The 27,740-nt window shown below is 43.1% G+C and overlaps 1 protein-coding gene across 1 annotated transcript in view; it reads left to right on the top strand.

Moving 5' to 3' along the window:
- The window catches only part of KIF20B (kinesin family member 20B), a 56,261-nt gene that overhangs the window by 15,666 nt on the left and 12,855 nt on the right, over positions 1 to 27,740 (top strand). Inside the window, exons 13-26 of the mRNA XM_063131621.1 lie at positions 1,212 to 1,351; positions 2,681 to 2,840; positions 5,700 to 5,922; positions 8,272 to 8,333; positions 8,527 to 8,646; positions 11,188 to 11,347; positions 15,726 to 16,857; positions 19,134 to 19,272; positions 20,159 to 20,281; positions 21,901 to 21,958; positions 22,773 to 22,898; positions 23,536 to 23,669; positions 24,900 to 25,055; positions 27,112 to 27,279. Coding sequence (XP_062987691.1) covers positions 1,212 to 1,351; positions 2,681 to 2,840; positions 5,700 to 5,922; positions 8,272 to 8,333; positions 8,527 to 8,646; positions 11,188 to 11,347; positions 15,726 to 16,857; positions 19,134 to 19,272; positions 20,159 to 20,281; positions 21,901 to 21,958; positions 22,773 to 22,898; positions 23,536 to 23,669; positions 24,900 to 25,055; positions 27,112 to 27,279 — 2,901 coding nt within the window. The remainder of the gene's footprint in view (positions 1 to 1,211; positions 1,352 to 2,680; positions 2,841 to 5,699; positions 5,923 to 8,271; positions 8,334 to 8,526; positions 8,647 to 11,187; positions 11,348 to 15,725; positions 16,858 to 19,133; positions 19,273 to 20,158; positions 20,282 to 21,900; positions 21,959 to 22,772; positions 22,899 to 23,535; positions 23,670 to 24,899; positions 25,056 to 27,111; positions 27,280 to 27,740) is intronic.

Below are 27,740 nucleotides of genomic sequence, written 5' to 3'. Positions count from 1 at the left end.
GGGCGGAGCCAGCAGGGTGATGTGGGGAGGCATGGCGCCGCTCCTGCTCCCACCTCCAGAGAGAACAACAAGGGACTGGACTCTCCAGCCTGACCTGGCTCACAGAGTTAGAGAACCAGTGGCGCCACCTTGAGCAACTTGAGTGAAGGGTCGAATCAAAGTGTAAGTTGGGAACGCGACTGAGAGATGGCGCCCATTGTGTGTAACTAATGTTAGTAACACTTGATTTTGACTTCAGTTAAATATCTGGTGTTCTAGTATGTCCTGTCTATTTAGAGCAGAGATGGGCAACCTCAGGACCGTAGGCCAAATTTGGTCCTTCTTGGATCCCAACCTGGTCCTTCGGGTTTCCCCAAATGGCCACGCCCCCTTTCTCTGGCCCCTTTTCCATGACCTCTGATTGTCTGTCGATTGATGTTTTCCTGGCTATTTATATTTATTTATTTATTGCATTTCTATACTGCCCAATAGCTGAAGCTCCCTGGGCGTTTGCCAAAAATTAAAATAATTTAAAGTATAAAACAAACAGTATAAAAACATGATATAAAATACAATATAAAAGCACAACCAGGATAAAATCAGCAGCAGTGCAGAAATACAAATTTAAAACAGCAAAGTTAAAATTAAATTTATAGCCTGTTAAAATGCTGAGAGAATAAAAAGGTCTTCACCTGACATCTGAAAGAATATAGTGTAGGTGCCAGGTGAAACTCCTTAGGGAGCTTATTCCACAGCAGAGAAGGCCCTCCTCCTGGTAGCCACCTGCCTTAATTCCTATGGCTATGGTGTTGTCTCCCTCCCACCGCCCCCCGGCATTTGAGAAGCTTGATATGCTTAGTTTTCAGCAAGCTTTACGTGAAAATATGCTGTGTGGTTTTTTTGGGTATTCTGGCCATGTGTATGTGGCTGCTGAAAGCTTCTCTAAGATGGGATTTTTCCCTCAGGCTGCAAGAGGCCCCACAGCTCTGGTTTAAAGTCTAGTCTGGATTCTCTAGCCCTTCTGACCCAGTGATCCCATTCCAGTGCTTTTCTCTGCATAAACCATTTTATATGTTCACCGCAGCCCTACTGATCACCATGGATTTTTTTTTTGTCTGTTTGTTTCTTATGACCCGAAAGCATAGGAAGCACTAAGCTTTAGTCCACAAATTTCACCTGCCATGTTGCAGCAATGAATGCCTAACGCTTCCCCTGTACTGACTCCACTTTAGCGGCTGCTCAATATCATAGAGGATCTGAAAAACAAGTTGATTGACGAAAAGAAAGACAAGCTACACATGGAGCTCAGAATCCGTGAAGAAGTGACGCAGGAATGTGCTCAGTATCTTGCTAAGAAGGAGAGTGACATCAAGTAAGTTTTGCCAGAATCTGGAGTAACGTTGAAGGTTTTTTTAAAACGTAGGACGTGTGTCTGTGTTGAAGCCACTCTGTCAGTATTTGCATTGCATACTGGTGCCTGAGGGAATGAGGGCAAACCTAATGTGCACGGGATCTTAGTATGTAAACGTGAAAGCTTTCAGGCTGCCTGTGGGGTGGGGGTTGTGGTAGCTGGTAAAACACCCTGGTACAGACCTAGCTCATCTGTGATGAAATATGGACCTTATAAAAACGAAGGCCCTTTCAGACAGGATGTTCCTCTTCCTCACCCACTGTTGCTTCCAAGCCAGGAACTAGATGAAGTGAGATTGGGAACATCTTCCATTAGAGTCCTGAGAGCACATAAGACCTGCTACCCAATACATGTATTGTAGTGCATGCTGGGAGATGAAGTCTCAACACATAATAATAATAATAATAATAATAATAATTAATGTTGTTATTTATTTCCCTCTGGATTGAGACGGGGAATAATATAGAATACAAAAATATTATAAAATACATAAAACTGATTAAAACATATAAAACTAATACATTATTCAAATAACAGCCAGACGTCTTAAAATTCGACTGGGTAGGCCTGCCTGAAGAGATCAGTGTTTATAGCTTTTTTATATTCAGAAAGACTGTTGAGTTGGCGGATCTCTCCCGGTAGGCCATTCCACAGTCTGGGAGCAGCTCCGCATCCAGAAGGCACCATGTTGGCGAAGGTTAGAACATAAGACGAGCCATGCTGTTATCAGACCAAGGGTCCTTCTAGTCCAGCATTCTGTTCACCCAGTGGCCAACCAGCTGCTGACCAGGAACCCACAAGCAGGACATAAGTGCAACAGTACCCTCACACCCATGTTCCCCAGTAACTGGTGTATATAGACTTATTGCCCCTGATACTGGAGGTAGCACTTAGGTTGACATAAGGTAATGGCTGTTTTTGGATTATGTTATTATTTTATATGAAAGGTTTTTCCTGATCCTTGTCTTAGGGGCAAAAATAGCTGAAGTAGGGATTCTGGGTAAAATCCAAAGATGCATTGAAGTGAATGGGGCTTAAGTTAGTCATGACTAATTTAAGTCCCATTCATTTCGAGAGTCTATTCTAAATAGGACTTCTGTTAGATTTTGCTCTCTGGCTCATTTATAACTCTGGCCTGTTTGGGGAGAAGCAAGCCAGAATCCATGGTCCTGGTGACAGAGGGGGCCAAGTGGAAGCCATCGGTCAGCGCTTACTTGATCACGTGATACCAGGATTCTGTGGTGTGCGTCAGCCGAGCTGTGACTCCTTTCTGTCACTTGTGATCTTTAGGACACTTATTAGCTATAGGGAAGAGATGATGGAGGATCACTGTGAGGAGCGCATGCAGATCTACAAGGACCTGGTGAAAGACTGTATCCTACTGACCCACGACGGAGAAAGAGCAGAGGAGGCTCCAGAGACGCAGGCGAATAAGCCGGATGGAACATCGGTAAACCTGATCCCATTTTTACCTTCTAGAGATGTGTGACTGAAGCCTAGTTCAGGGGTGCTGAACCCCTTTCAGACTGAAAGCTGAATTTATTTATTTATTTATTTATTACATTTTTATACCGCCCAATAGCCGAAGCTCTCTGGGCAGTTCACAAAAATTAAAACCACAATAAAACAACCAACAGATTAAAAGCACAATTACAAAATACAGTATAAAAAAGCACAACCAGGATAAGACCACACAGCAAAATTGATATAAGATTAAAATACAGAGTTAAAACAGTAAGATTTAAATTTAAGTTAAAATTAAGTGTTAAAATATTGAGAGAATAAAAAGGTCTTCAGCCGGCGACGAAAGCAGTACAGTGTAGGCGCCAGGCGGACCTCTCTGGGGATCTCATTCCACAACTGGGGTGCCACAGTGGAGAAAGCCCTCCTTCTAGTAGCCACCTGCCTCACTCCGTTTCAGGAATGTTTTTTGGAGGCCGCCTTCCAGTGGTGGGTGGTGCTGAAGGCAAAAGAAGTTGGGGGAGCCCCTATTGTTGCTTAAAGACATTACTGCCAGAAACTAAGCCTTAGAAGAGGCATTGCAACCTTTGAGAATGGGAGGAAACAGCCCCAAAGCTTGGAAACCAATGAACCATCAATAGGCCGGAAGATCGTGTAAAGACCATATAACACCGGTCTTAAAGGAATTGCACTGGCCGCCTATATGCTTCTGGTCAGAATTCAAGGTGTTGGTGATGATGTTCACAGCTTGGGACCTTGGTACTTGAGAGAGCACCTCTCCCTATACAAGCCTCCTCTGCGTCCCACCAACGCGAGACATACGCTATAGTGGGAGGTGGGAGAAGGCTTTCTCTGCTGTGGCACCCTGGCTGTGGAATGCCCTCCCCTTGGAGGTCTGACTGGTGCCGACACTGGCTTCATTTCGGCACCAAGTTAAAACATGGCTTTTTATCAAAGGCTTTGAGGGCTAAGTTTGCCTGAAAGCTGCACCTAGTTTTAATTGTTTTAATTGCTTTTACAGTTTCTACTGGTTTTTAGCTTGTTAATAGTTTAATATGTTTTTAACTGTGTACATTATTTATTGTTTTATACTGTATGAATTAATTTTATCTGTACGCTGTCCCGAGATCTCAATGATACAGGGCAGGATACAAATGTTTTAATAAGTAAATTATTATTATTATTATTATTATTATTATTATTATTATTATTATTATTATTAATAATAATAATAATTGTATCCTGCCTTTTCCCCCAATAATGGGGCTTAAGGCATCTTTACAAAATTAAAACATATACAATTAAAACGTAAATAGAAATATACAAAAGTTAAAAATACAATTACAACATCGATAGTATTAAAACATTTAAAAGATTAAAAGGCAAATGAATTTTAAAAATCCAGCGCATTAACAAAAGTTCCAGACTATTCTCAAAGGCCTGCTGGAACAAAAGGTTTTTTCCCCTGCCTCCAGAAATATAGCAAAGAGGGAGCCAGTCTAGCCTCTCTGGGAAGGGAGTTCTAGAGCCTTGGCGCATCCACCAAGAAGGCCCTCTCCCACTTTCCCATGAGGCGTGCCTGTAATGGTGGGACCGAGAGAAGGGCCTCCCCTGAAGATCTTAGAGGACAGGCAGGCTTGTAAGGGAGGATACGGACTTTCAGATAAGCTGGACCCAAGCTGTATAGGGCTTTAGAGGTCATCACCAGCACTTTGAATTGTGCCTGGAAACAGAACGGAAACCTGTGGAGCTGTTATAACAGGGGAGTGGTTGTGGAGATGGGTATGGAGCTGTGGGAAGGAAGTGTAGCCATCTGAGGACCCTGGTAGGGCTGGTTTGGGACCCCAGACCTTATTTATTTATTTATTGCATTTGTATACTGCCCCATAATTTATTTATTTATTTATTTATTACATTTTTATACCGCCTAATAGCCGAAGCTCTCTGGGCGGTTCACAAAAATTAAAACCATAATAAAACTACCAACAGGTTAAAAGCACAAATACAAAATACAGTATAAAAAGCACAACCAGGATAAAACCATGCAACAAAATTGATATAAGATTAAAATACAGAGTTAAAACAGTAAAATTTAAATTTAAGTTAAAATTAAGTATTAAAATACTCAGTGAATAAAAAGGTCTTCAACTGGCGACGAAAGGAGTACAGTGAGAACCGAAGCTCTCTGGGGCGGTTCACATAAGATAAAACATTTTTAAAAATATACAGAAATTAAAAACCACGAAAACATGCAAAATGCGCATACAATTAAAACCACTGTAACAACTTTAGAAACGGTGAGCCAAAAAAACAGACCCAGGCTTGTTACTTATTGCGAAACACCTGGGAGAAGAGAAAAGTCTTGACCTGGCGCTGAAATGATGTGAACCACCCAGAGAGCTCCGGCTATTGGGCAGTATAGAAATGTAATAAATAAATAAATAAATAATGTCAGCGCCAGGCGGGCCTCATCAGGGAGATTGTACCACAGTTGGTGGGGCCACCACAGAGAAGGCCTCTTGTTGCCACCCTCCGAGCTTCTTGAACATAGCAGAATTCTAATGTTAAAACAGCCCCAGGAACAAATGTGTTTGTTGCAAAGGCCTTGGGGTGCCTATGAGGTCAGACTGTACTCGACTGCTACCTGAAAGATACTTCTGGGGCTTGCACCTTGCAACTTCAGGGATCTTTCCAAAGGACTGACCTACTTTCAAACTGCAACCCAAACTTCTTCACTGGCAGCTAAGATAATTGCTGAGGCTTCTTCTGCAGATCTGTGTGAGCCTTTTTTTCTTTTTCTTTTTACCTCCACTGCCACATTTTTACATTCTGCGTCTTTTGCAACAAGGGAGGTGAACCTGGAGAACCAGGAAGTGCTGCTGAGTTGTCGGGCATGGTGGAGTTGCTGCAACAGAACGTCGCTGATATTAAGCAGCAGGCAGAAATGGCGTACGAGGTGCTCGATGCCTTCGAAGAACCCCAAGCAACCATTGAGCGGCTTGAGAAACAGTTGGCTGCAGTTACAGTGGAGTTATCCCAAACTCGAGAGGAGCTCTTGTGCAGCAATAAAGGTAGGCCAGGTGAAACAAACCAAACACTGGCATGCTACCCTTCATGCTACAGAAGTTTTCTTGTCTTTGGTGGAAGTGTGTACTGGTAAAATTCTTTAGGTATAAAGTAATCGAAGCAAATTGCTGATCTACTGGAGCCATTGCAGGTTTTACTTGGATATGTTTCTCTTGAAAGCATGTTCAGTGTAGCCTCCTGCTGAGTTCAGCTCTGCAATGGGATGTGCAGAAAATAAAATCTCCCTTCTATAACATGGTGTTTATTGAATGTTTGTGATCCGGATAGAATGAATAAAACTGCTGTTTTTCTGGAGAAAGGGAAGCCGACTGGTAGGAATTGGGTTGAAAAGCCAGCGATTGTTAATGAATTTTGGGGGAGAACAAAACGAGCAGATTACTCTTAGACCACCAAACGTGGATAAATATCACTTCCTGTAAGTAGCAGACTTGAGTGGTGAGTGCCGATAAGAACAGAGCCAAAAGAGGGCCGTAGAAAGGTAAAAGGGAGGTGTCGACATACTTGGGAGCTCCAAGGTTTGCAGAAATATTTTCAGATCTCAAACCTAAGGGGGTAGGAAACAGCCCAGTGAGGACTGAACATGCTCTGTGGCCATGTAATATTGGTTGGAAAAGGAAAACCGGGGGCCAGGGTATGGAACGCCCTGTTTGCACCTCTAGCCCCGGGGTGGGGAACCTTTTTTCATAGAATCATAGAATAGCAGAGTTGGAAGGGGCCTACAAGGCCATTGAGTCCAACCCCCTGCTCAATGCAGGAATCCACCCTAAAGCATCCCTGACAGATGGTTGTCCAGCTGCCTCTTGAATGCCTCTAGCGTGGGAGAGCCCACAACCTCCCTAGGTAGCTGATTCCACCGTTGCACTGCTCTAACAATCAGGAAGTTTTTCCTGATGTCCAGCCGGAATCTGGCTTCCTTTAACTTGAGCCCGTTATTCCGTGTCCTGCACTCTGGGAGGATCGAGAAGAGATCCTGGCCCTCCTCTGTGTGACAACCTTTTAAGTATTTGAAGAGTGCTCTCATGTCTCCCCTCAATCTTCTCTTCTCCAGGCTAAACATGCCTGGAGAAGAGGAGGGCCACATTCTGTCGGGGACTACATGCCGGGGGGGGGGGAGGGGGTCCAGAGCATCCTCACACTCCTCTCGAGATTATTTCACTCACTTATTCTGACAAGATTTTAAAACTTTTTTTCCTGTGTTATTTATCTCCCTCTTTCCAATCCTTCTACCTATGTTCTTTTGGCTGGAGGGCCTTCTGTCAAGTGGAAGCAAAGTTTTGGCCTGTGTGTGTGTGTGTGTATGTTTGGTTTGTGAGCTGCTCCTTCAAGGCCAGCAATGGTGCAAGATGTCTTCCTACCTGAGACCGTGATACACTACCATCTTCCCTTCCTGCTCAACACCTTTCTCTGTAGAGGTATAGGTGGTCTCTCTGGGCACCTCACTCTGCGGAGGGACTCCCTCAGAGTGAGGCATTAGGCTGGCCACAGTGGAGTGTGGTGCTGACCAATTACCTGATGTAGCATTTGCCACAGTAAGAGGCAGCCAGGAGATCTCTCTGTTGCAGCCAGTTACCCAATGCTTCGTTCTGAGGGGTCGTTTTTTGATGGTAGTAGACAGGCCACAGCAGGTGGACCTCCCAGCAGTGGAGTGAGAAGACATGTGATTTATCATCCCTTTTGATCTGCTGCATGAGGCTGTTGTTGGGTTATTTGAAGTTTGTTTTCCCTCCCTGCTTTGCTTTGATGGCACAACAAGCTGTGGCAGGTTGGGTAATTATGGAAAGTGCTCCTGGTATGTGACGTAGCTTTAACAAGCCACTGTGGCTTGTTTAGAAGATTGTCTGAACCAGGTCACTGACTGGGTCTGCACAATCATGGAGGGAAAATAAGCTATGATGGTTTATTTTCTATCCTCACACATGTGGGTCGCGAGCTGCCTAATTAGCGTAATTATCCTCTGTGGGCACAGATTGCCATGATATCTGAACTTGGTGAGGGTGGGTGGCTGGGATGTTTTAGGGTGGTTTGTAAACCACTCCAGCCACCCATGCTCACAGGTTTAGAAGGTTATTAGTGAGGGTAATTATCCTAATTAGGGAGCTCACGACGAGCACGAGAGGGAAAATAAGCTTATTTTTCCTCCATGATCATGCAAAGTCGCCCACTATCTCTCTACTAATTCTTAAAAGAGAGAAAAAGCACATTACTTTGCACCATCAAGCAAATGTAACAGAATGCAATTAAGCACCATGTCTGATGTATTACTAAACAAATCTGAGCAATTATTTCATTCTGTGGCATTTATTTAATACTTCTTTTTAAAATATCTCTTGCAGTGGGAACAGTGCAAGAGAATACATTGAGTGAATCTACTAAAGTTCTTCAAGATGCTACTGAGGTACATTTTGTTTTGACTTCTTTAACATAGCCTTTACCTCATCATAACCTACTTGGTTGAGTCTAAAGCCAGATTTATGAAGCTGGGAAAAATCATTCAAATCTGGCCTAATATATTTTGAGTTTACGAAGTCCCAGTTATATTGCAGTCATCACATCTAATCTTAAACATATTTTCCCTCATTCTTGTGAAGAAAATGGCTTTACAGAACAAACGCATACAAGAGCTAAGTCAAGTTGTGGAGCAGAAGGACGACGAAATAAGTAGGCTGCAAGTTCTGATAACTCACTTGGAAGCAATCATCAAAGACTCTGTGAGTGTTAAACTTTCCCACTTCTTAATCTCAAAAGTAGCAGTCGGGTGTTGACATAGAATGCCAAACTAAAGTGCTGTCCCAGAGCTCATTGTTTAGGCTGGGATCCAAAAGCAACATAGTCAATGCTGGACATCGAAGAGGGTTGTGTTTTTTTTTTAAAAAAATAAGAGCCATGGTAGATCAGACCAAGGGTCCATCTAGTGCAGTGTTCTGTTTATGCAGTGGCCAACCAGCTGCCTGTGGAAAACCCACAAGTGGGACACAAGTGCAATAGCAGCCTCCCGCTCATGTTCCCTAGCAATGTGTGTAAAGAGGCATACGGCCTCTGATAGTGGAGGTAGCAAAGAGAGGCCATGGCTAGTAGCTGACGATAGCCTTATCCTCCGTGAATAGCAGGCCTCTATGTTTCTTAAAATAAAACCACTCTTAAAATAAAGACTTTCCAAACATGTTTTGTAATAAAGTGGCCTTCCTGCATTGACCAAGCGGTTGAACTCGATGGCCTTATAGGCCCTTTCCAACTCTATGATCCTATGCTGTTCAAACAAGTTTTTTTTTTTAAAGGTATGTAGAAACCTTTGGGTGTACCTAAAATGGCCCCCTGATTCCTGGTGTCTTGGCTTTAAACTTGTTGCTTGTAATCACACATAAAAACATTTAAAATAGTAAGATTTGCTTTGCTGCTTTTGGACATAACAAATGTATTGTTTTGGTCCAGTGGCGCAGTCTGAAGTCACATGCTGTTAGGCCTGAATCTAATCAGTGTCTGAACGGGAAATCTCCTGAGCACACCATGTGTAGTGCCTTCAGAAGGAAGGTGGGATAGAAACCAGAGTGGATAAAAATCAATGATTTTTTAAAATATATATAAAAAAATTGGATTTTTTGATTTAAATTGGATTTTTTGATTTAAATCTGATTTTTTTTTTATAAAATGCTTTTTGAGGAAAATCTATCTCATGATAGTTTTCTATTTAAGATACATTATAGTCCAAAGGTTATTCATGAAATAAGGATTAGTTTTTAACTATGTAGCATGAGGCTATTTAAATTTGTTGGTAAATGAATTTCATTAATCCATTCGCAATGTCATGCTCTTCCAGAGGTTTCTGTAAGATTATTTTTCTCCTTCCAATAAACTGCAGCAGAAAAGTTGTCCAAATATGAATGATTAACCTATTAAACTGGAGATAGTTCACCTCGCAATAATTTCAAAATTATCTATCTATGATGTGTTTCTAATAGTATAACCAAATCAGTATTTTTTTGATATAACTGTAAAACTAGTCTGAGAAGTTGCTATTCTAAAAATGAAACCTTCATCTGGTTGTAAATATTAAGATTACACCAGCAAGAATGAGTCTTTGGTAAGTCAGAGTTATTATTATTATTATTATTATTTATTTATATAGCACCATCAATGTACATGGTGCTTGTGTAAAATATAGCGAGGAAAAGTGCACTTTTGGGGGGTGTGTCACATGATTAAATCATGATTTAAATCAAATTGATTTAAATCAAATCCACCCTGATAGAAACATAGAAAACGACATCACTACCTTGCGCCATATTTTCTGCCTTACCCCATCACTTTATTGTATCACTTTTGAGAAGGGCAGAATGTGAGCAGCCCTGACTTAAATTCACAGAGCAACTTCAGGCTGATAAGCTAAAAACACACGCTAACATGGCCAAACCAGATTGGGAGAATGGACAGAAATAGGCTGGACGGGGAGGTGGAAGGTACTACGTAGTAAGAGAGTGAAGAGCAGAGCACTGAAAACAGTGGGGCCCAACGCAGAGGAGAAAAAAAGTGGGAAACCGAAAGAAACGTATATTTGAAACTTATTTTCTTCCTTTCATAAATGCCTTAGTTATATATGTCAACCAACAACAAAGAGTTCATTATGTATCTTGATGAACAAGAAGTTAGCCAGGCATATCTTAGCTGTTCCGCTTGGTAACAGCAGTTGGAATCTCGGGGGTGAAGATAGATGTGAGGCCCATTATGAGAGGACAGGGGCTGTTCCCCCAGATTTTTCTCCTGAAGGCAAAATGCTAGAAAAGGCAATTGGGAAGCTCTGGGCTTCTTGTTGCTTTGTTCATGCATGCATCATGGGAGAGAGGAACCAGCAGAGGTATGTACTATTGTTTCTTACTTGCAGCCAGTCAAAGTATGGATGATGGAACTAAAATTCTTGTGGTATCAAAAGGCAGCAGTTTGCTGGATTTCCAGCAGCTCCTCACATTCATTCAGAATGTGCACATCCACATGTGTACATCCGCTCGAATAATATTCCGTGCCAAGAGAATCCTGTTGGTTGCCCTGACAAAGGGAAAGAACTATTGAAGTTAAATAGATGAGATATGTAAAATTGTTTTTGACAAGTGAAATAACTAGATGTCATGGTGGGCAGATGTATATTTCTTCTGAATGCTGGCTTTTAGTTAGCTTTCATTTAACTTCATCCTCACAAGACTAAGCAAACTTCTATTATCTCTGTTTTTCATAGAATTGTCTTCCTTATTTTAAAACAGGAAAACACAATCGCTGCTGTTAAACAAGAAATGGAACAGCAGGACCCTAACAAAGCAAGCTGTACTCATGCTAGTGTGTCGATGGAGAAATGTGTGGGTACTGGAAGAAAACGCTGTTTAGAAAGGGAGAAGGAAGAGGAAGGTCCACCTGCAAAGCAAGGTATCGCTTCCTGTTCCGCAGATGCAGAAAGGCTCCTGAGGTCAAAAATTACTTGTATATCCCAAAAGGCACAAAATAAATAAAGGGTTGAGAAGAAAGACAAAATGGATATAAATCTTGCACGAACTCTTTATTGCTCTTATTTTATAAAAGTCCAAAATAAATATTTTTAATAGAAAATCAGATTTTCCTTTTTTGCATGTTCTATGTGTATTTCTCAAAGAGTAGATGTAAACTATCTTCTGTTTAGTGAACCTACTTGGGCCCGTTTGAATATGTAACTTTGATTCTCTGATATGTTCTAATCAGAGGGCCTTCCAAAATCCTGCAGATGTTGTGTTTCCTGAACCATGGTTAAGAGAGCAGGCATGCCCTGTGAGCTCTGACCTCTCTTCCATGCATATTATTTTCTTCTCCACCTCTTTTTTTTCCTTTCTTTCAGTCTTACAGAAGGTGCAATGTTTCTTTGCACTAAGTTTAAGCCAATCGTTGTTAGCATTTTTTAATCAGGGTTTGAAAGCAAAAGAAAACATTGCTAGACCCTAGAACAGCCTTCCCTGGTCTACTGATCTCCAGATGTGTTGGATTACAAGTCCCAGCAGCCCCAGCCATCTATGGTCACTAGGGGATGCTTGGAGTTGTAGTCCAATACATCTGGAAGGTGCCAGGTTGGCGAAGGTTATCCTAGAAGATCACCAGCAGAAGTCATACCACCCTTGTCGCGTGCAACCAATGCTTGGGAACACAAAGTGAAAAATCGTCCTCAAGAAATGCCATTCAGCTAGGCCTAGTGCATAGAGCTGAAGAAATCCTGAAGGGAAAACTGTGGCCCCCTCAGGGGTGGAGATTGAAACTGAAATTTCTGTTTTAAAAGTCAAAGCTTTCTATGCAACTTTCCAAGGTGGCACACAATACATTAATAACAGAATATCGTTAAAATCCAAAGTTACTGCTTGCCTCTGTCTTTCCTGTATTTCCTCAGTTAAATAAAAATGACCAGCTGGGGAAGCTTGTCTACCTAGGGCCTTTAGCAGGAAAACAATTCAGTGGTCTCATTCCTTCGAAGATGGTTCTTTACTGTTTTTTTTAAAATATGGAATTGGTCCTTGTAAGGAAAAGATGGATTCTCAGAATGTTCTACCAGTAAAGGTATCTGTCTCACTCATCAGTGTGTCTGTGATAAAACAGGGAGATTATGGGCCAGGTTACATGTCATGGCACTACATTGTGGGTTAATTAACCCCCAATTTGTCAGGATGCGCAAAGTGCATGAGCCGCTTCCAGTTTGTATAAACAACTTATAAACCCCGTCCAATCCCAGACACTGGTTGTCTCTGGATTGAACAACCCAGAGTTAACCTAATAACTATTTTTTATTAGTTTTGCCTATTGGGCGGTATAGAAATATAATAAATAATAAATGAGTAGGTTGGATTGTTTAACCCATAAACAACCCAAAGTGTCAGGGTTTGGATGTCGTGCTAACAATCTACAAATGAGACATTCATAGGTTGTTTATACAAACCGGAAGCATCTTGTGTGGTTTGCATGCAAATCATGGCATAACTAACTCATGATTTGCTGCTGTGATGTGCCGGCCAGTTCTGTATGTTTATAGGTACATGCATGTTCACATGCTATGCTATACAGTATTGGTGTGTGCCGCAGTAATCTCTACAGAATAGTCTGTACCAGAACAAAAGGCTTGACTGTCATATGCATGCAGTCCTATCATACTTATGAAGGACTAAGCCCCACTGAACAGTGGAACTTACTTTGGAGTAAAGATGTACAGTTTTGGTTGTGGAACTGTAATTTACTGTAATCTTTAATCCTTATGCAGAATTGCTTTTTGCAAGCATTTTAGACATCTCAATCTTTATGGTTTAGGTACAATCCTATGCAAGTTTCGACAGAAAAAGCCTTACAACTCCCAGCATTCCCCAGCCAGCTGTATATCTGTATTGGATAACTACCGGCCAGTCTCCAACATCCCATTTTTGGGCAAGGTATTGGAGCGTGTGGTGGCCTCCCAACTCCAGGGATTCCTGGATGAGACGGATCATCTAGATCCATTTCAATCTGGCTTCAGGCCTGGTTATGGGACAGAAACAGCTTTGGTCGCCTTGGTGGATGATCTTCGCCGGGAACTGGACAGGGGGAGTGTGTCCCTGCTGGTTCTGCTGGACCTCTCAGCGGCGTTCGATACCATCGACCATGGTATCCTTCTGGGCCGCCTTGCTGGGATGGGTCTTGGAGGCACTGTTTTACAGTGGCTCCATTCATTCCTGGATGGACGGACCCAGAAGGTGGTACTGGGGGACTCCTGTTCGACTCCTTGGCCATTGGCCTGTGGAGTCCCTCAGGGCTCTGTTTTGTCCCCCATGCTATTTAACATATACATGAAACCGTTGGGAGAGGTTATCCGGAGTTGTGGGGCGCGGTGCCACCAGTACGCTGATGACACCCAACTCTACTACTCCTTTCCACCCAATTCCAAGGAAGCAGTTTCTGTGCTAAACCGCTGTTTGTTGGCAGTAATGGATTGGATGAGGGCGAACAAATTGAAGCTCAATCCAGACAAGACAGAGGTGCTCCTGGTCAGTCGAAAGGCAGATCAGGGAATAGGGATTCAGCTTGTGTTGGATGGGGTTACACTCCCCCTGAAGACGCAGGTCCGCAGCTTGGGTGTGCTTCTGGATTCAGCCCTGAGCCTGGATACCCAGGTTTCGGCGGTGGCCAGGAGTTCATTTGCACAGTTAAAGCTAGTGCGCCAGCTGCGCCCGTTCCTAGAGATGTCGGACCTGGCCACGGTGACACATGCCTTAGTTACATCCCGATTGGATTACTGTAACGCGCTCTACGTGGGGCTGCCTTTGAAGAGTGTTCGGAAACTCCAGCTGGTTCAAAGAGCTGCAGCCAGATTGTTGACCGGGGCTGGTTACAGGGAGCAGACAACTCCCCTGTTAAAACAGCTCCACTGGCTTCCAGTCTGTTTCCGGGCACAATTCAAAGTGCTGGTTATGACCTATAAAGCTCTATATGGTTCAGGTCCAGGTTATTTGAAGGAACGTATTCTCCCTTATGAGCCTGCCTGTGCTTTGAGATCTTCTGGAGAGGCCCTTCTTTTAGTCCCCACCTTCTTCACAGGCACGCTTGGTGGGAACATGGCAGAGGGCCTTCTCGTTGGCTGCTCCGGTGCTCTGGAACTCTCTTCCTGGGGAAGCTAGGCTGGCTCCCTCCTTGATGGGCTTTCGGAAGCAGGCTAAAACTTTTTTGTTCAAGCAGGCCTTTGGAGAATAATCCAGCCCTCCATCTATGTTAATGTTTTATAATTTTGTTGTGTATTTTTTAATTGTTTATGGTTTTGTTTCCCTCCCCCCCCCATGTATATTTTAAACTTTGTAAGGCCGCCTTGAGGCCCAGCATTGGGCAAAAGGCGGGATACAAATAAATATAATAATAATAATAATAATAATAATAATAATAATAATAATAATAATAATAATAATATCTGTGTGTGCCTTAAAGTATCCATTTTAGATCCCCACCATTGCGCTTTGACAGGCTATCTTCCTGACTGCCCCCCCCCCCAATCTTCTGCTAATAAGCATAATTTATTCTAGAATACATGAACACTTCACATCCTTTTCTTAAGACTTAAAAGTGTTCAGGAAAGCATGAGAGAGTTTTGCTCCCCTGTTTCTTTTCTGTTTTCCAAAGGAGTAACCTTTCTGCTTATCTAATCTGCTGTCAGTCGCTAGTCTCCTCTGAAGCATGTGTTCTCTTGCACTAAGCCTCAAACTAGACCAGTGGTTCTGGATGTAGCTGACATATAGGCAACTAGAATAACTCCAAATGTGTCCTCTTGACTTGGAATATTTAGTCGTGCATTAAAGAATTGAGATGGGAGGCAAAGCTTCCTTTTTTTGAATTGGGCCCTATTTACTTCCTGTTTGATCTCCAGACCATTAAGTCTTCTATTGCTTGAGATTAAGGGTCGTACAGATTATCAAATTTGCCCGGCACTGCCCAGCCGGCCCTGTTCCAGCTGAGTGCTTGGCGATGCACATATCTGGGAAAGTGACCCCGGATGGGCGCTTTCGCTCCCTGCCCCCATGCCTGTTAATGCTTGGATTAAGAGGCCCTTTCAGGGACCGATGGACGTGGAGGTAAGGGAGGAGAAGGGTTTTTCCCTTCTACTCTAATGTGGCCGCCATTAGAGTAGTAGGGAAAAAACTATCTCCTCCTCCCCACCCCCACAGCCGATGAGGAGCTTAAAGGTCCTGTTAATAGGCCCTGTTAATAAAAGTTGTTGTGAGGTACACGTGCTGGCTTATGGTTTGAATAAAAGTAACCATCTTTTTAACTTTTGTAGGGTCCATTCACAACTATTCTAAAGATGCCATAGAGACCAAACAACTCGAAGAAATGCAACCCCACACTTTGAAGGAAAGGGGAGAAATGGTAGCACTTAAAGAGAAAAATAATATGCTTGATATTCAGTTGACTACACTTAGAGAGGAATTGGAAAAGGAGAAAACCGAGAATGAGGGATTTTCTAGAAAGATAGCAAGCTTGTCTCAGGAGCTGCTTTCTTCCGAAGAAAGGGCTTCTGGTTTGAGCAAGGAACTCAACCAGCAGCAGGCTAATTGTGGGAAGATAATGTCTGAATTAGTTGTGCTGAAAGATATCAATAAAGGACAAGGGGAGAGAATTCAGCTGCTGTTGCAAGAACTGGAGGCTGCTAGCCAAACTATTGCAGAACAAAAATCTAAGATAAAAGTAGTTGAGGTAAAAATTGGTGAGCTAAACAGGTCACAGTGGCCTGTTTTAGATGTGGATGAGGCAAATGGAAAGGAGATGGCTGAGCTTCCAAAAGAGGGTCATGAGCCAACTCATGTGAACCTTGATCAAAATGGCTCATTTCACTGTAGCATTGACAGTATCTGGGCCGTAAGCCAGCAGATTGTTCATGCTTCTTCTCAAAAAAGCAGCCAGATTGAAGGCCTCCTCCAACAGGTCGAGCAATTGCAGAGGAGGGCCCAGGATGCTGAAGATGAGAAGTGTCAGTTGAATTCAAAGCTGAGTGAATCGCTAAATCAGAAGGAGGCAGCATTGCGGGAAAAGGAGTGTCTCCTGAATCAATTACGGGACCTGCGACAGGAAAATGCTCTTTATGCTAAAAAATTTAGGGAAGAGGAGAACAGAGCACTTGGCTATTTTGAGAAACTTAAAAATAATGATGGGCTCTTGGAAGCATGTAGGGCAAGAGAGGCCAGTATAGCTTGTTTAGAGCAAACACTGAAAGATAAAGAATCAGCCATTTTAGATATGGAAAGAACGGTTAAAGACATGCAGGAGAAACTTAACCTTTCAGAATCTAGAATCAGAGAGTTCAATGATCAGGAAGCTCAACTGAAGGCAGAAGTTCTAGAACTGAGGAGTAATTTGAGAAATGTGGAACTTCAGGAAAAGGATAAGGAAGAATCAAAGCAAGCTATGGAACAGTAAGTAACCATTCTTTTCCCCCCTAATAATATTCAGACATGAGCTTAAAGTTAAGGTGAGATTAGCTTAGGTATGTTATATTTATACCTTGTTCTTCTCCCAAGGAGCTGAATGTGGCTTACATAGTATGGTTGCCTATCCAGAGACTGTTTATAGTTGGATTCACCCCACTTACTTTTAGAAGTTGAACTGTACTATGTAATCAAGTTATTGATTGACTCTTATGGCTTTTATTGTAAATTGGTATGTTGTGTACTCTTGATTCTATGACGAGAGCAGCCAAAGAAATCCAATAAAAATAGCTATGTGCCTTCAGGCTGTTTAGAGCCCTTTTCTACAATTTACTTCCATGCTGAAACGGGCTAGTACAAATTAAATTAACGAGAGAGTGTTAATAGAGTTAATCCTAAAACATTATGGCTGCAAACATATGTATTAAGTAAGCCCCACTTAATCTAGTCTGGATAAACAATTTTGGGAGGACATTGCATGTTTCTTGTTTTTCTAAAGTATTTGGAGAAGGAAGCTTTCTCCAAATAGATTTATTTGGGTTTAAAACTTGTATTTTGAGCATTGTTTGGGGTGTTGATTGCTTTTCACTCCAATGTGTCTTAGGATGCTGCTAATAATAATAATAATAATAATAATAATAATAATAATAATAATGATGAAATAATTTATGGAGCAGGTGGACATCATACTGCTTCTAGATTTCATGAGCGGCTTATAATTTGGGATCAAATTCGGATGTTTCTGAAGTCAGTGGACATTTTGTCAGGTTGCATTCTTATTGCTTTAGGTGCATTTGTGCAACGGAAGCGTCAAGTAATGTGGTGGTTCTGGCAATCATTTTGTAACCAGTTGTAGGCTTTGTATATGGACGTTAGAGCTTCTAACTGTTCTGCAGTTCTGTGAACAGCAACTCTTGTTTCCCTGAGGTGCTGTTAATGACTCTTGAAGGTTTTGTTCAATTCATGAGCTCCTCGGTGGGCCCTTTGTTGGGCTGCAGGGTCTGGCATTTGCACCATGTTGCCACCTTCTGGAACTAGCCATGTGGTTAATAGGGGAAATGCTAGGAAGCCATTTTGGCCATGAATTTGGGTTTCCGATGCATGCAGATGTCGCTGTGATGATCTCCCCCCTTGCTGCTTCCAATACTTGGGTGCATTCGCATGGAAATATAGTTACCCTGTCCAGCTGCTGTAGCACTGGGGGTATAGGCTTCTGACAGGTAAAAAATGGCAGCTTTCCTTTATGAAGAAAGAGTCGCAGACTGGCATGAGTCCTATTAATAAACTGCTCACCCCTGACCAATTATTTTCCCTTTTGGCTCCCAAAGGAACCCTTAGACCTTTTGAACTGCAGAGAATTCTAAAACACCAATAGTAAAAGTAAAACTGTTGTTTTTATTGGCCATGTAATCCCAAGTCAGTGATTGGTTTCTGGGATGCATTCTGTTATTACAGGGCTGGCAGTAGGTGTTCAGTGGCTCCAAAGTTTTGTAGTTATGTCCCTCCTTAAACCAAGTAGTGTGCTTGGAAATGGTCCATTCGAGAGCCAACTAGAGCGAAAAAATAAAAAGAGCGAGCCAGCCCCTGCTCAGGTCTGCAGCGTAATGTGTGAGTTGCCATCTCATGTAGGATAGCTGCTCTCCTGTGAAAAAAGACCTCACTGCTTTCCTTTTTGAAGAAGAGGAGTCATGGACTTGCATGAGTGTGGGCTCTCCCACACTAGAGGCCTTCAAGAGGCAGCTGGACAACCATCTGTCAGGGATGCTTTAGGGTGGATTCCTGCATTGAGCAGGGGGTTGGACTCGATGGCCTTGTAGGCCCCTTCCAACTCTGCTATTCTATGATTCTATGAGTCCACGGCTCATGCTAATAAACTGCTCGCCCCTGAGCAATTATTTTCCCTCTTGGCTACCAAAGGAACTGTCAGACCTCTTCTGAACCGCAGAGAATTCAGACACACGTATAATAAAAGTAAAATGGTTGTTGCCACTGTCCTTGTGGGGACTTCCCATGCAATGCTGAGATGTGTGAATGTTGTTAAGAAAGGAGACGGTGGTGTATATTTTTGCCAGGCCGCCTTACCTCAGCCAGCTCCTCCTCACACTAACTGGCCGTGGGTAACAATACCAACAGGTGAACTCCACTGAGGCTGGTGAGAATTGAATTGAAGAGTCTGTAATGATAAATGGAAATGAAGATGTTTCAGACCCCTGGTTCTGTTCTGTTACCTGGATAGATGTAGTTTTTCTTCCCTTCCCTTCCAGGCTGAACAAACAACTCTCGGAGAGCGTTGCTCTTTCCTCCCATCTGCAGTTGGAAATCCAGCGGAAAGATGAAGAATATGTAGACCTGAAGGAGAAGCTGGCTGATGCCAAAAAGCAAATCGAGCAAGTTCAGAGAGAGGTGTGTAAGAGGATAGATGGGAAGGAGTTGTTGTCGTCCCCCCTCCAGTCTGTGTACAGCTCCTCTCTTATCTTCCCTGCTCCCTCCCTTATATTTGGTCTTGAAGATGGGATATGAAAAGGGTTGGAGTCATTTCAAAGCACACTAGTGAAGAAGCGGAAGAGATCAGCCTTCCAAAGTTTTCACTGGTTGCTGTATTAGGCGTGCAAACTGGGAGAGGAAGAGAGCAGGTGAATGGGCCATTGTGACAGTGGCAAGGAGGTTGGCATATTCAGGGATGGAAGGTTCATCGGAGGCATCTTGCCCTAACCTGGAACAGATAATAGTTTCTCTTATAATGTATGATGGCAGGGCTTCTGTTATCCGGTCCATCTGGCTTGTTTCTTTTACCAATTCTTGCCGTGTCAGTTTTTATGTCTTCGTGTCCTGGGAACAATCCAGGTATGCAGGAACCTATAAGCCAGTAGTGGGCAGCTTGCAGCCGTCCAAGTGTTTTGGCCTACAACTCCCATCAGCCCTGGTTAGTATAGTCAATGTCTTTTTTGCTAAGTGTAAGCCGCTCTGAGAGCCTTTCTTGGCTGAGGAGCGGGGTATAAATATGATAAATAAATAAATAAATAAATAAATGTGAAGGATCATGGGAGTTGTAGGCCAAAACATCTGGAAGCCTTCAAGTTGTCCACCAGCTGTGAACTGTCAGTTTGCAGATGTCCTTTCTTGAGCTGTCCCTCTCTTCTCGGCACTCTTAAATTGCAACCCCAAAGTAGGTAAACCTGGATCATGCGACTGCTTCTGGCTCATGTCTGAGAGTGCATCACTCAGAAGACACCATGATAAAAGCATCTGAGCACTGCATATAACACAAGCCCACTGAATCTCCTTATAGGTGTGCAGCATGCGTGCTGAAGAGAAATCACTGCGGAGCAAAGTCAACGAGTTTGAAAAGGCCAAAAACCAGCTAACTGAAGAGCTAGACATCAAGCAGCGAACCATCCAACAGTTTAAGAAGGTATGGCAAAGTATTTTCGGTCATGGCTGCTTGTGGATGACTCTTTGAGAGCGACTTGCATAAGCTGAAAATACAGAGCTAGTGGAACATAGGGGTTAAGGGTATGAATCCAGAAGTCCCTAGTTCAAATCTCACAGCAGCCGCAAACTCACAAGGGATGCAATCCTATGCAAGTTTAAATGTAAAAAGTCCTACAACTCTCAGGATTCTGGGAACTGTAGGTCATTTTTTCTGTTTAAACATGCATAGGGTTGCTGCCTAGGTTGCCTTTAGGTAAATCACTGTCTCTGTCTTGTTTCCCAATCAGCAATAGGGTGGTGGTAATTCTGGCTGCCTTTATAACGGGCCCTTAAGAATGGTGAAGGTTAATGAAGCATGTTGAGCCTTTTAAAGTACAGAGTGGAAGTGCTAAGTAATACCTTATATAAAACATTTTTTAAACCAAAGTTTGATCTTGTCACGGCATCTGAAGCTAGATAAAATAGGCTCCTGCAATCTCTTCTATGGGGGCCTCTAAGTAAGGCATAAGACTTTAACTAACTGGTCAAGAACTTTTGTCACATGTTTGGGCCTCTGCATCATTCCGTGACCTAACCTGCTTTTACTAGAATCTGATAAATTCGGTGTAGTTTGTTGTTGCTATTCCAGAAAAGCCAAATGGCATATCAACGCTATGCCCTATAATTTGCCCTTCCTTCCCATCCACTGGTGGCAGGAGCATCACTCCCTAATCCTTTGGTCTTCAACCTTTTCAGACCCTGGATCCACTTTTAACCCAAATATGCATTTGGGGCCCACTTCTTAATTTTAGCATATATTGGTACAGTGGTAGTGCCTTTGTGACCCACCTTAGTTCAGGCTACAACCCACTAGTAGTTCTCAATGCACTAGCTAAGGACCAATGCAGCTTCTGTCCTATAATAAATTTGTTTCTTAGTAGTCTAATCCTATATATCTGTGGTCGCCAATGAGGTGCCTGTGAGCAGCAATGGGCAGCTTTCTTGGTGCCCACCAGGGGTCCTGCCCCTTAAGATATTTATTGTTTGTAATTCAGAGTGAAGTTCTGCCCTCCAACTCTATCTATATTTGAATCAAAATAAGAGTGGTTTCATGTTTTGGAGCTCAGACCTCACCTCTGCCTTGTATTTAGGTACATGAGCAAGTTACTTTTCTTTTAGCTTCACCAGTTTGACTTCTGGGAAATAATTGTTCTTTGACTGGCCATGGCAAGCCCCTCTCCCATTGCAGACATTTTGTGAGAGTACCCACAAACTTTCAACATTCCAAATGTGTCCACCAACCCCAAAGGGCTGGGGACCCCTAATATACATGTTTTTTCCGAAGTAAACCCCACTGAGTTCTATGGGACTTATTCCCAGATAAGTGGCTATAGGATTGCAGCCCAAGTCCTATTCAGATAGTGGGACTTACTTATTACTTACTATATTTTTAATCTATCCAATTCTCTGGGTGGATTATAAACCTACTTACTTCTGAGTAAACATGTATAGGGTTATCATTGTATAAATGCATCTTTAAGCTTTTGATCACATAATCATATTGATTATGTCTTTTTAGTTCTTGTACGTATGTAACCTCCCTTTCTTTGTCCCAATTAGGAAGAGCTGAATAAGAAACTAGAGGATATTTCACAGCAGTATCAGAGCGCATGTAAGGGTATGTAAATACCAGCGTTTGTATATATGTTTTTCTTTTCCCTTCATGTGCTTCTGACACGCTTCAAAGGCAGCCCCACATAGAGTGTGTTACAGTAATCCAATCGGGATGTAACTAAGACATGTGTCACTGTGGCCAGGTCCGACATCTCTAGGAACGGGCGCAGCTGGCGCACTAGCTTTAACTGTGCAAATGCACTCCTGGCCACCGTTGAAACCTGGGCATCCAGGTTCAGTAAGCAGTTGGCTGGTGGGCTGGGAACAGCTGTTAATAGCCTTAAACGTTCTTTAAAGAAGGAGCAAATAAACTATCGGATATGCGCAGAAGACGTCTGTTCAAGACTTTCTGAAGTAGTGAGAAGTTTAATGTTTTCCTCCAATGTCTGCAACTAAAATGAAAGGGAAGTTCAGGTTTAGCGAGGCCTCAAGTGAAAATTCTGATCTTGGTCTAGTATCTGACCGTTGTCGTTACAAAGTTGGGCGGTATAGAAATGCAATAAATAAATAAGTTGGACGAGAGTACTGCTCCTCTAATAGTGAAATCGGCTGGGGAGTGCCAACAGGATTTCCACGTTCAGTGAATGCATGAAGTGGGGCTGTCCCCGTTGGCTCCACCCCCACCATCGAAGTGCCCCTCTGTGTGTTTGGCCGAAGGGGGAGCCTACATGTTTAGGCTGGGGAATGTTGACAGGGGCTGGGGCAGCCCTGCTTTCCCTCTCCCACCACACAAAGGCAGTTGCTGAACCTGTAGAAGCACTTCTGAAGAGGGCTTAAAGAAAGGACGCCTTTGAAAGTGGGTTTTCTTAAATCTGTAGATCTATGTTCCAAAGAGAAAATCATTGAAGATATGAAACTGACATTAGAGGAGCAAGAGCAGACTCAGTCCGAGCAAGACGAAATCCTTGAGGCCAGGTTAGAAGAGAACGAAAGATGTGTGGCAGGTAAGTTATGAGGCCGGACCACTTCTCTCCCTTCCTCCCTCTTTCCCCATCTCTATCCCCCAATCCTCTCCACTCTCAACGTGATTGATCTAAACTGTAGAGTCAGAAAGTCATTTGAAATCCTTCAAAGAGGTCGTTTTGAGGGTCACGTTTCCGACCGACTAGTTGAATTCCAGAGGGGTCGCCAGCCCTTGTTTAAGGTTTAGAGTCAGCTGCATCAGATACATAAAGTGTTGTCTTCAGTTGGCTAGCATGTGTATCTATCTCTTATCTCATGTGGGTGAAAAGGGAAATAAATGAAGTAAACAGTGGGTTGAGAAGTCATGAACTACCAAAAACAAAACAAAAAACAGTCTACGGTGGTCTTCCCTGACCTAGTGCCCTCCAGATGTGTTGGACTAGAACTCACAGTTGTAGTCCAACATATCTGGAGAGCTCCACAACATCTGGATTGGGAGTTCTAATCCAACACTTTTGGAAAGCACCAGGTCTGTGGCAATTCATTTTAAGTTTAAACCTATTCAAAATACGTGAATTCCAGTCATCCATAAACATGAGCAACTTCTCAGTAAACATGAGCAACTTCTAATAACGGAATGTGTTTAGTCCCTCATTAATGTGTTTTTATTTCTTGTAGAATTGGAAGAATGGAAAAGAAGATACCTCGAGTTAGAGAAGCAGAGCAGTCGTCTGCAGCAGACTGTTAATGTTGAATGTGAAAAAAGCACCACCTTGCCTGACGAGCTAAAAAGATTGCAACAGAAACTGAAGGTAATGTCTGGGTTCTTGTCACACTTGAAAGAATGTGTACGACTTCACTGCAAACCACTCAGGGCACCCACGTGTGCTTTGTCTGCCTCTTGTCAAGAATACTAATAAATGTATGTTGGTAATCTTGACTAAAACTTTTGAGGATTAAAGGGGCAAGTAAACCTGAGCTTCTAAGACCAGAAGTCTGAACCACCATGATTCAAGTTTGTTTTTAATGATTCCCCACTTTGCATGAATATTTTATATTATTATTATTATTATTATTATTATTATTATTATTATTATTATTATTATTATTATTCACATCATCATCATTGCATTTATATCCCCCGCCTTCCTCCTCTCCATTTTATCCTCACAACAACAACCCTGTGAGGTAGGTTGGGCTGAAAGTCTGTGACTGGCCCAAAGTCACCCAGTGGGTTTCTATGGCCTAGTGGGGACTAGAACCCGGATCTCCCGCCTCCCAGGCCAACACTCTAACCACTACACCACACTGGCATATTTGAAGTACCCTTAGTAAATTGGGTTTGTGGCAACTTGAAGGAGTGTTATCTATGCAAACTTCATAGATAAAAGCTTGACATGCATCTGGATAGATGTAAAAATATTCCACTCATGCTGGTGTGAGCAAGCTCCCAGTTGATCCTGCTTAAATGGCCGAACCTTGACCTCAGTGACTCAGAACTGTAAGAGCTCCATCCGACGAGCGTTTTATTGCACGCTTGTTACTGGGCACTCATGGATTTTTCGTAGGCCCCTCACATGACGTCGTCTGCCTCCTGCACGTCTTCTGCCCCTTCTGGCCTTCCTTGCACCGCAAGGAAAACGGTCCGAAACGTTTTTAAAACTGGAAGTTGCTGCTCTCTCCTGCTGTGTGCAGGAGAAGCAGCATAATTACAACTCCTGACTGAATGGGCCTCGTGCTCGTTGTTTACTTCAAACAGGAAGTAACTGAGTGATGAAACCAGGAGCAGAGAAGCGACGATAGCCGGCGTTTTTCCCCAGGTGTGATGGAGCTCTAAGTGGACTCCTTTCCGAACCTTGGAGGTAACAGAGCCACCTCCTGTTAAATGCGGGGTGCAGCCACAGCAGTCCCAACAGAAGGCCGCCCAGCTTCTGCTTAAATACCTCCAGTGAAGGAGAACCCACCACATTCTGAGGCAGCCTGCTCCGCCACCAAGCAGACCTAAGAAGAATAGGTTTAACTCTGGTTAATGTTTGAAACAGGAATATGAAGAACAGCATAACACGGATCGCAAGAAGTGGCTGGCAGAAAAAATGCTCCTCATAACTCAGGCGAAAGAAGCTGAGACCCACCGTAACCGGGAGATGAAAAGATTTGCTGGTGACAGAGAAAATCATGCAAGGCAGCTTGAGGAAGCTGTGAGTAGTGAACAATTTGTGCTCTAATTCGCATATTGCAAAACCAAGTTCTAAATATAAGGGTCTAACCGCACAGACCGAGACATGTCTACTCAGAAGGAAGTCCCTTTGTGTTCATTGGAACTTTCTCCCAGGCAAGTGTGTGCGTAGGCTGGCAGCCTTAATCCTGCTCGATATGTGCTGTTCCTGCTAGTTGCTCAGTGTAAAATGACTAATATAATGACTTTCTGTCCAAACTGCAGGTTTAATTTAAATCATCACTTCTCTATATGGGGATTATATCTCTGCCCTTTCTCCAAAGGGCTCTAGGTCGTGATAATAAGGGTTCCTGTATTTTATGCTCTCAATAATCTTGTGAGGCAGGTCTAGGCTGTGATGGTCACTGGCCCAAGTTCACCCAAAGAGCCTCATGGCTGAGATGAGAACTTCGAACCGAAGTCTCTGTGGCGCACAGTGCAATCCCCAATAAGCCCGTAACCTCAAGACTGGACTGTTGTAATGCTTCCTATGTGGCGTTGCCTTTTGAAGGCGGCGCAGAAACCTTAATTGGTCCAAAATGTGACAGCAGAGAAATTAGTCAGTGCTGGTCACTTGGGCTGTCTTGTACTAAGAGAATTTTTGTGCCCACTGGGTAGTTTTGAGGGACATCACCAGTATCTTGAAACTGACTGTATGACTTTCAGTGGGTGCTAGGTTTCTTAGGACAATGGCATCACCTCCTGCTGCACGAACCTTCCCAAACTCTTAAGATCTGCAGATGCTGCCTTTCATTTTGGAAAGGTCTGGAAACAAAGCCCTATGAAGAGAGACTGAAACAACTGGGCATGTTTAGCCTGGAGAAGAGAAGATTGAGGGGAGACATGAGAGCACTCTTCAAATACTTAAAAGGTTGTCACACAGAGGAGGGCCAGGATCTCTTCTCGATCCTCCCAGAGTGCAGGACATGGAATAATGGGCTCAAGTTACAGGAAGTCAGATTCCGGCTGGACATCAGGAAAAACTTCCTGACTGTTAGAGCAGTACGACAAAGGGACCAGTTACCTAGGGAGGTTGTGGGCTCTCCCACACTAGAGGCATTCAAGAGGCAGTTGGACAACCATCTGTCAAGTATGCAGTAGGGTGGATTCCTGCATTGACCAGGGGGTTGGACTCGATGGCCTTTTAGGCCCCGTCCAACTCTACTATTCTATGATTCGTTGTGGAACAGCCTCCTGTTCCTTCAAAGGCTCAGCTTGGAGGAGACAGGAAATGTAACGGTGGGAGATGTCAGTGTGTTCCAGTTAATCAACTGCCTTTTTACTGAAGTACTCAACGCAAAAAACACTCCTTTGAAGAGTGTTCGGAAACTCCAGCTGGTTCAAAGAGCTGCAGCCAGATTGTTGACCGGGGCTGGTTACAGGGAGCAGACAACTCCCCTGTTAAAACAGCTCCACTGGCTTCCAGTCTGTTTCCGGGCACAATTCAAAGTGCTGGTTATGACCTATAAAGCTCTATATGGTTCGGGTCCAGGTTATTTGAAAGACCGTATTCTCCCTTCTTTTAGTCCCACCTTCTTCACAGGCATGCTTGGTGGGAACATGGCAGAGGGCCTTCTCGTTGGCTGCTCCGGTGCTCTGGAACTCTCTTCCTGGGGAAGCTAGGCTGGCTCCCTTCTTGATGGGCTTTCGGAAGCAGGCTAAAACTTTTTTGTTCAAGCTGGCCTTTGGAGAATAATCCAGCCCTCCATCTATGTTAATGTTTTATAATTTTGTTGTGTATTTTTTTAATTGTTTATGGTTTTGTTTCCCTCCCCCCCCCCCCCATGTATATTTTAAACTTTGTAAGGCCGCCTTGAGGCCCAGCATTGGGCAAAAGGCGGGATACAAATAAATATAATAATAATAATAATAATGTACAATTAAAAACAACCAGTAAGAAATACAAAAAATATTAAAGTAGTTTTTAAAAAAAACAGTCTTCCAAGGACAGTAAAAATCAAATTAAAAATAATGCAGTTGGGATAGTTCTTACCTATGGAATGTTTACAGGGATTTTTAATCCCTTTTCTTCTCTTCAGGAAAAACTTGTGACAAAAAAAGAGGATGCTCTTCAAAAATGGCATGCGGAGAGGGATCAGCTGGTGGCAGCCCTGGAAGTTCAGCTTAGCTCTCTAGCTGCCAGTAATGCACAGAAAGACAAAGAAATAGAAGAACTGAAAAGGACTGTACTGAAAGCGCCTGGGAAGGTTGGTATAATCTTCCCCTTTTTCCCCCTATTGCCTTTTTCTGTTGATGAGAATTACTTTGATGGAATTACTTTGCCTACTGTGGCGTCTCAAAATATGGGGAAAGTATTTTTGAAAGGAACTATGGGTCTCTAGAACAACTACACCTCCTCCCTCTCCCAAACAAATTGCCACGAGGATCTGATCCGCACATATAGCACTTGACTTACTGTACACTTGGGTGGCCGCCATTTGGACGCTTGAACTGACTCCATGAAATGCATTGATAGGAAGTTCTGCCCGTGGTGTTTGATATTGCAAGGGCCGAGTCATATGTGTAAGTCATCACGTAATGTTGGCAGCCATCAAGTCATGTGAGCCTCTGAATACCAGTTCCTGGGGAACATCAGTGGGAAGGGGATATTGCTTTCACACCTTGCTTATGGGCATTTGAAGTACATCTGAGTGGGCCTATGGGAAAT

This window comes from Elgaria multicarinata, chromosome 8 (genome assembly GCF_023053635.1).
Source record: "Elgaria multicarinata webbii isolate HBS135686 ecotype San Diego chromosome 8, rElgMul1.1.pri, whole genome shotgun sequence".
NCBI classification, from domain to species: Eukaryota; Metazoa; Chordata; class Lepidosauria; order Squamata; family Anguidae; genus Elgaria; species Elgaria multicarinata.
The sequence above is the reverse complement of the archived record's forward strand: the minus strand, read 5'-3'. Positions and strand labels throughout refer to the sequence as shown.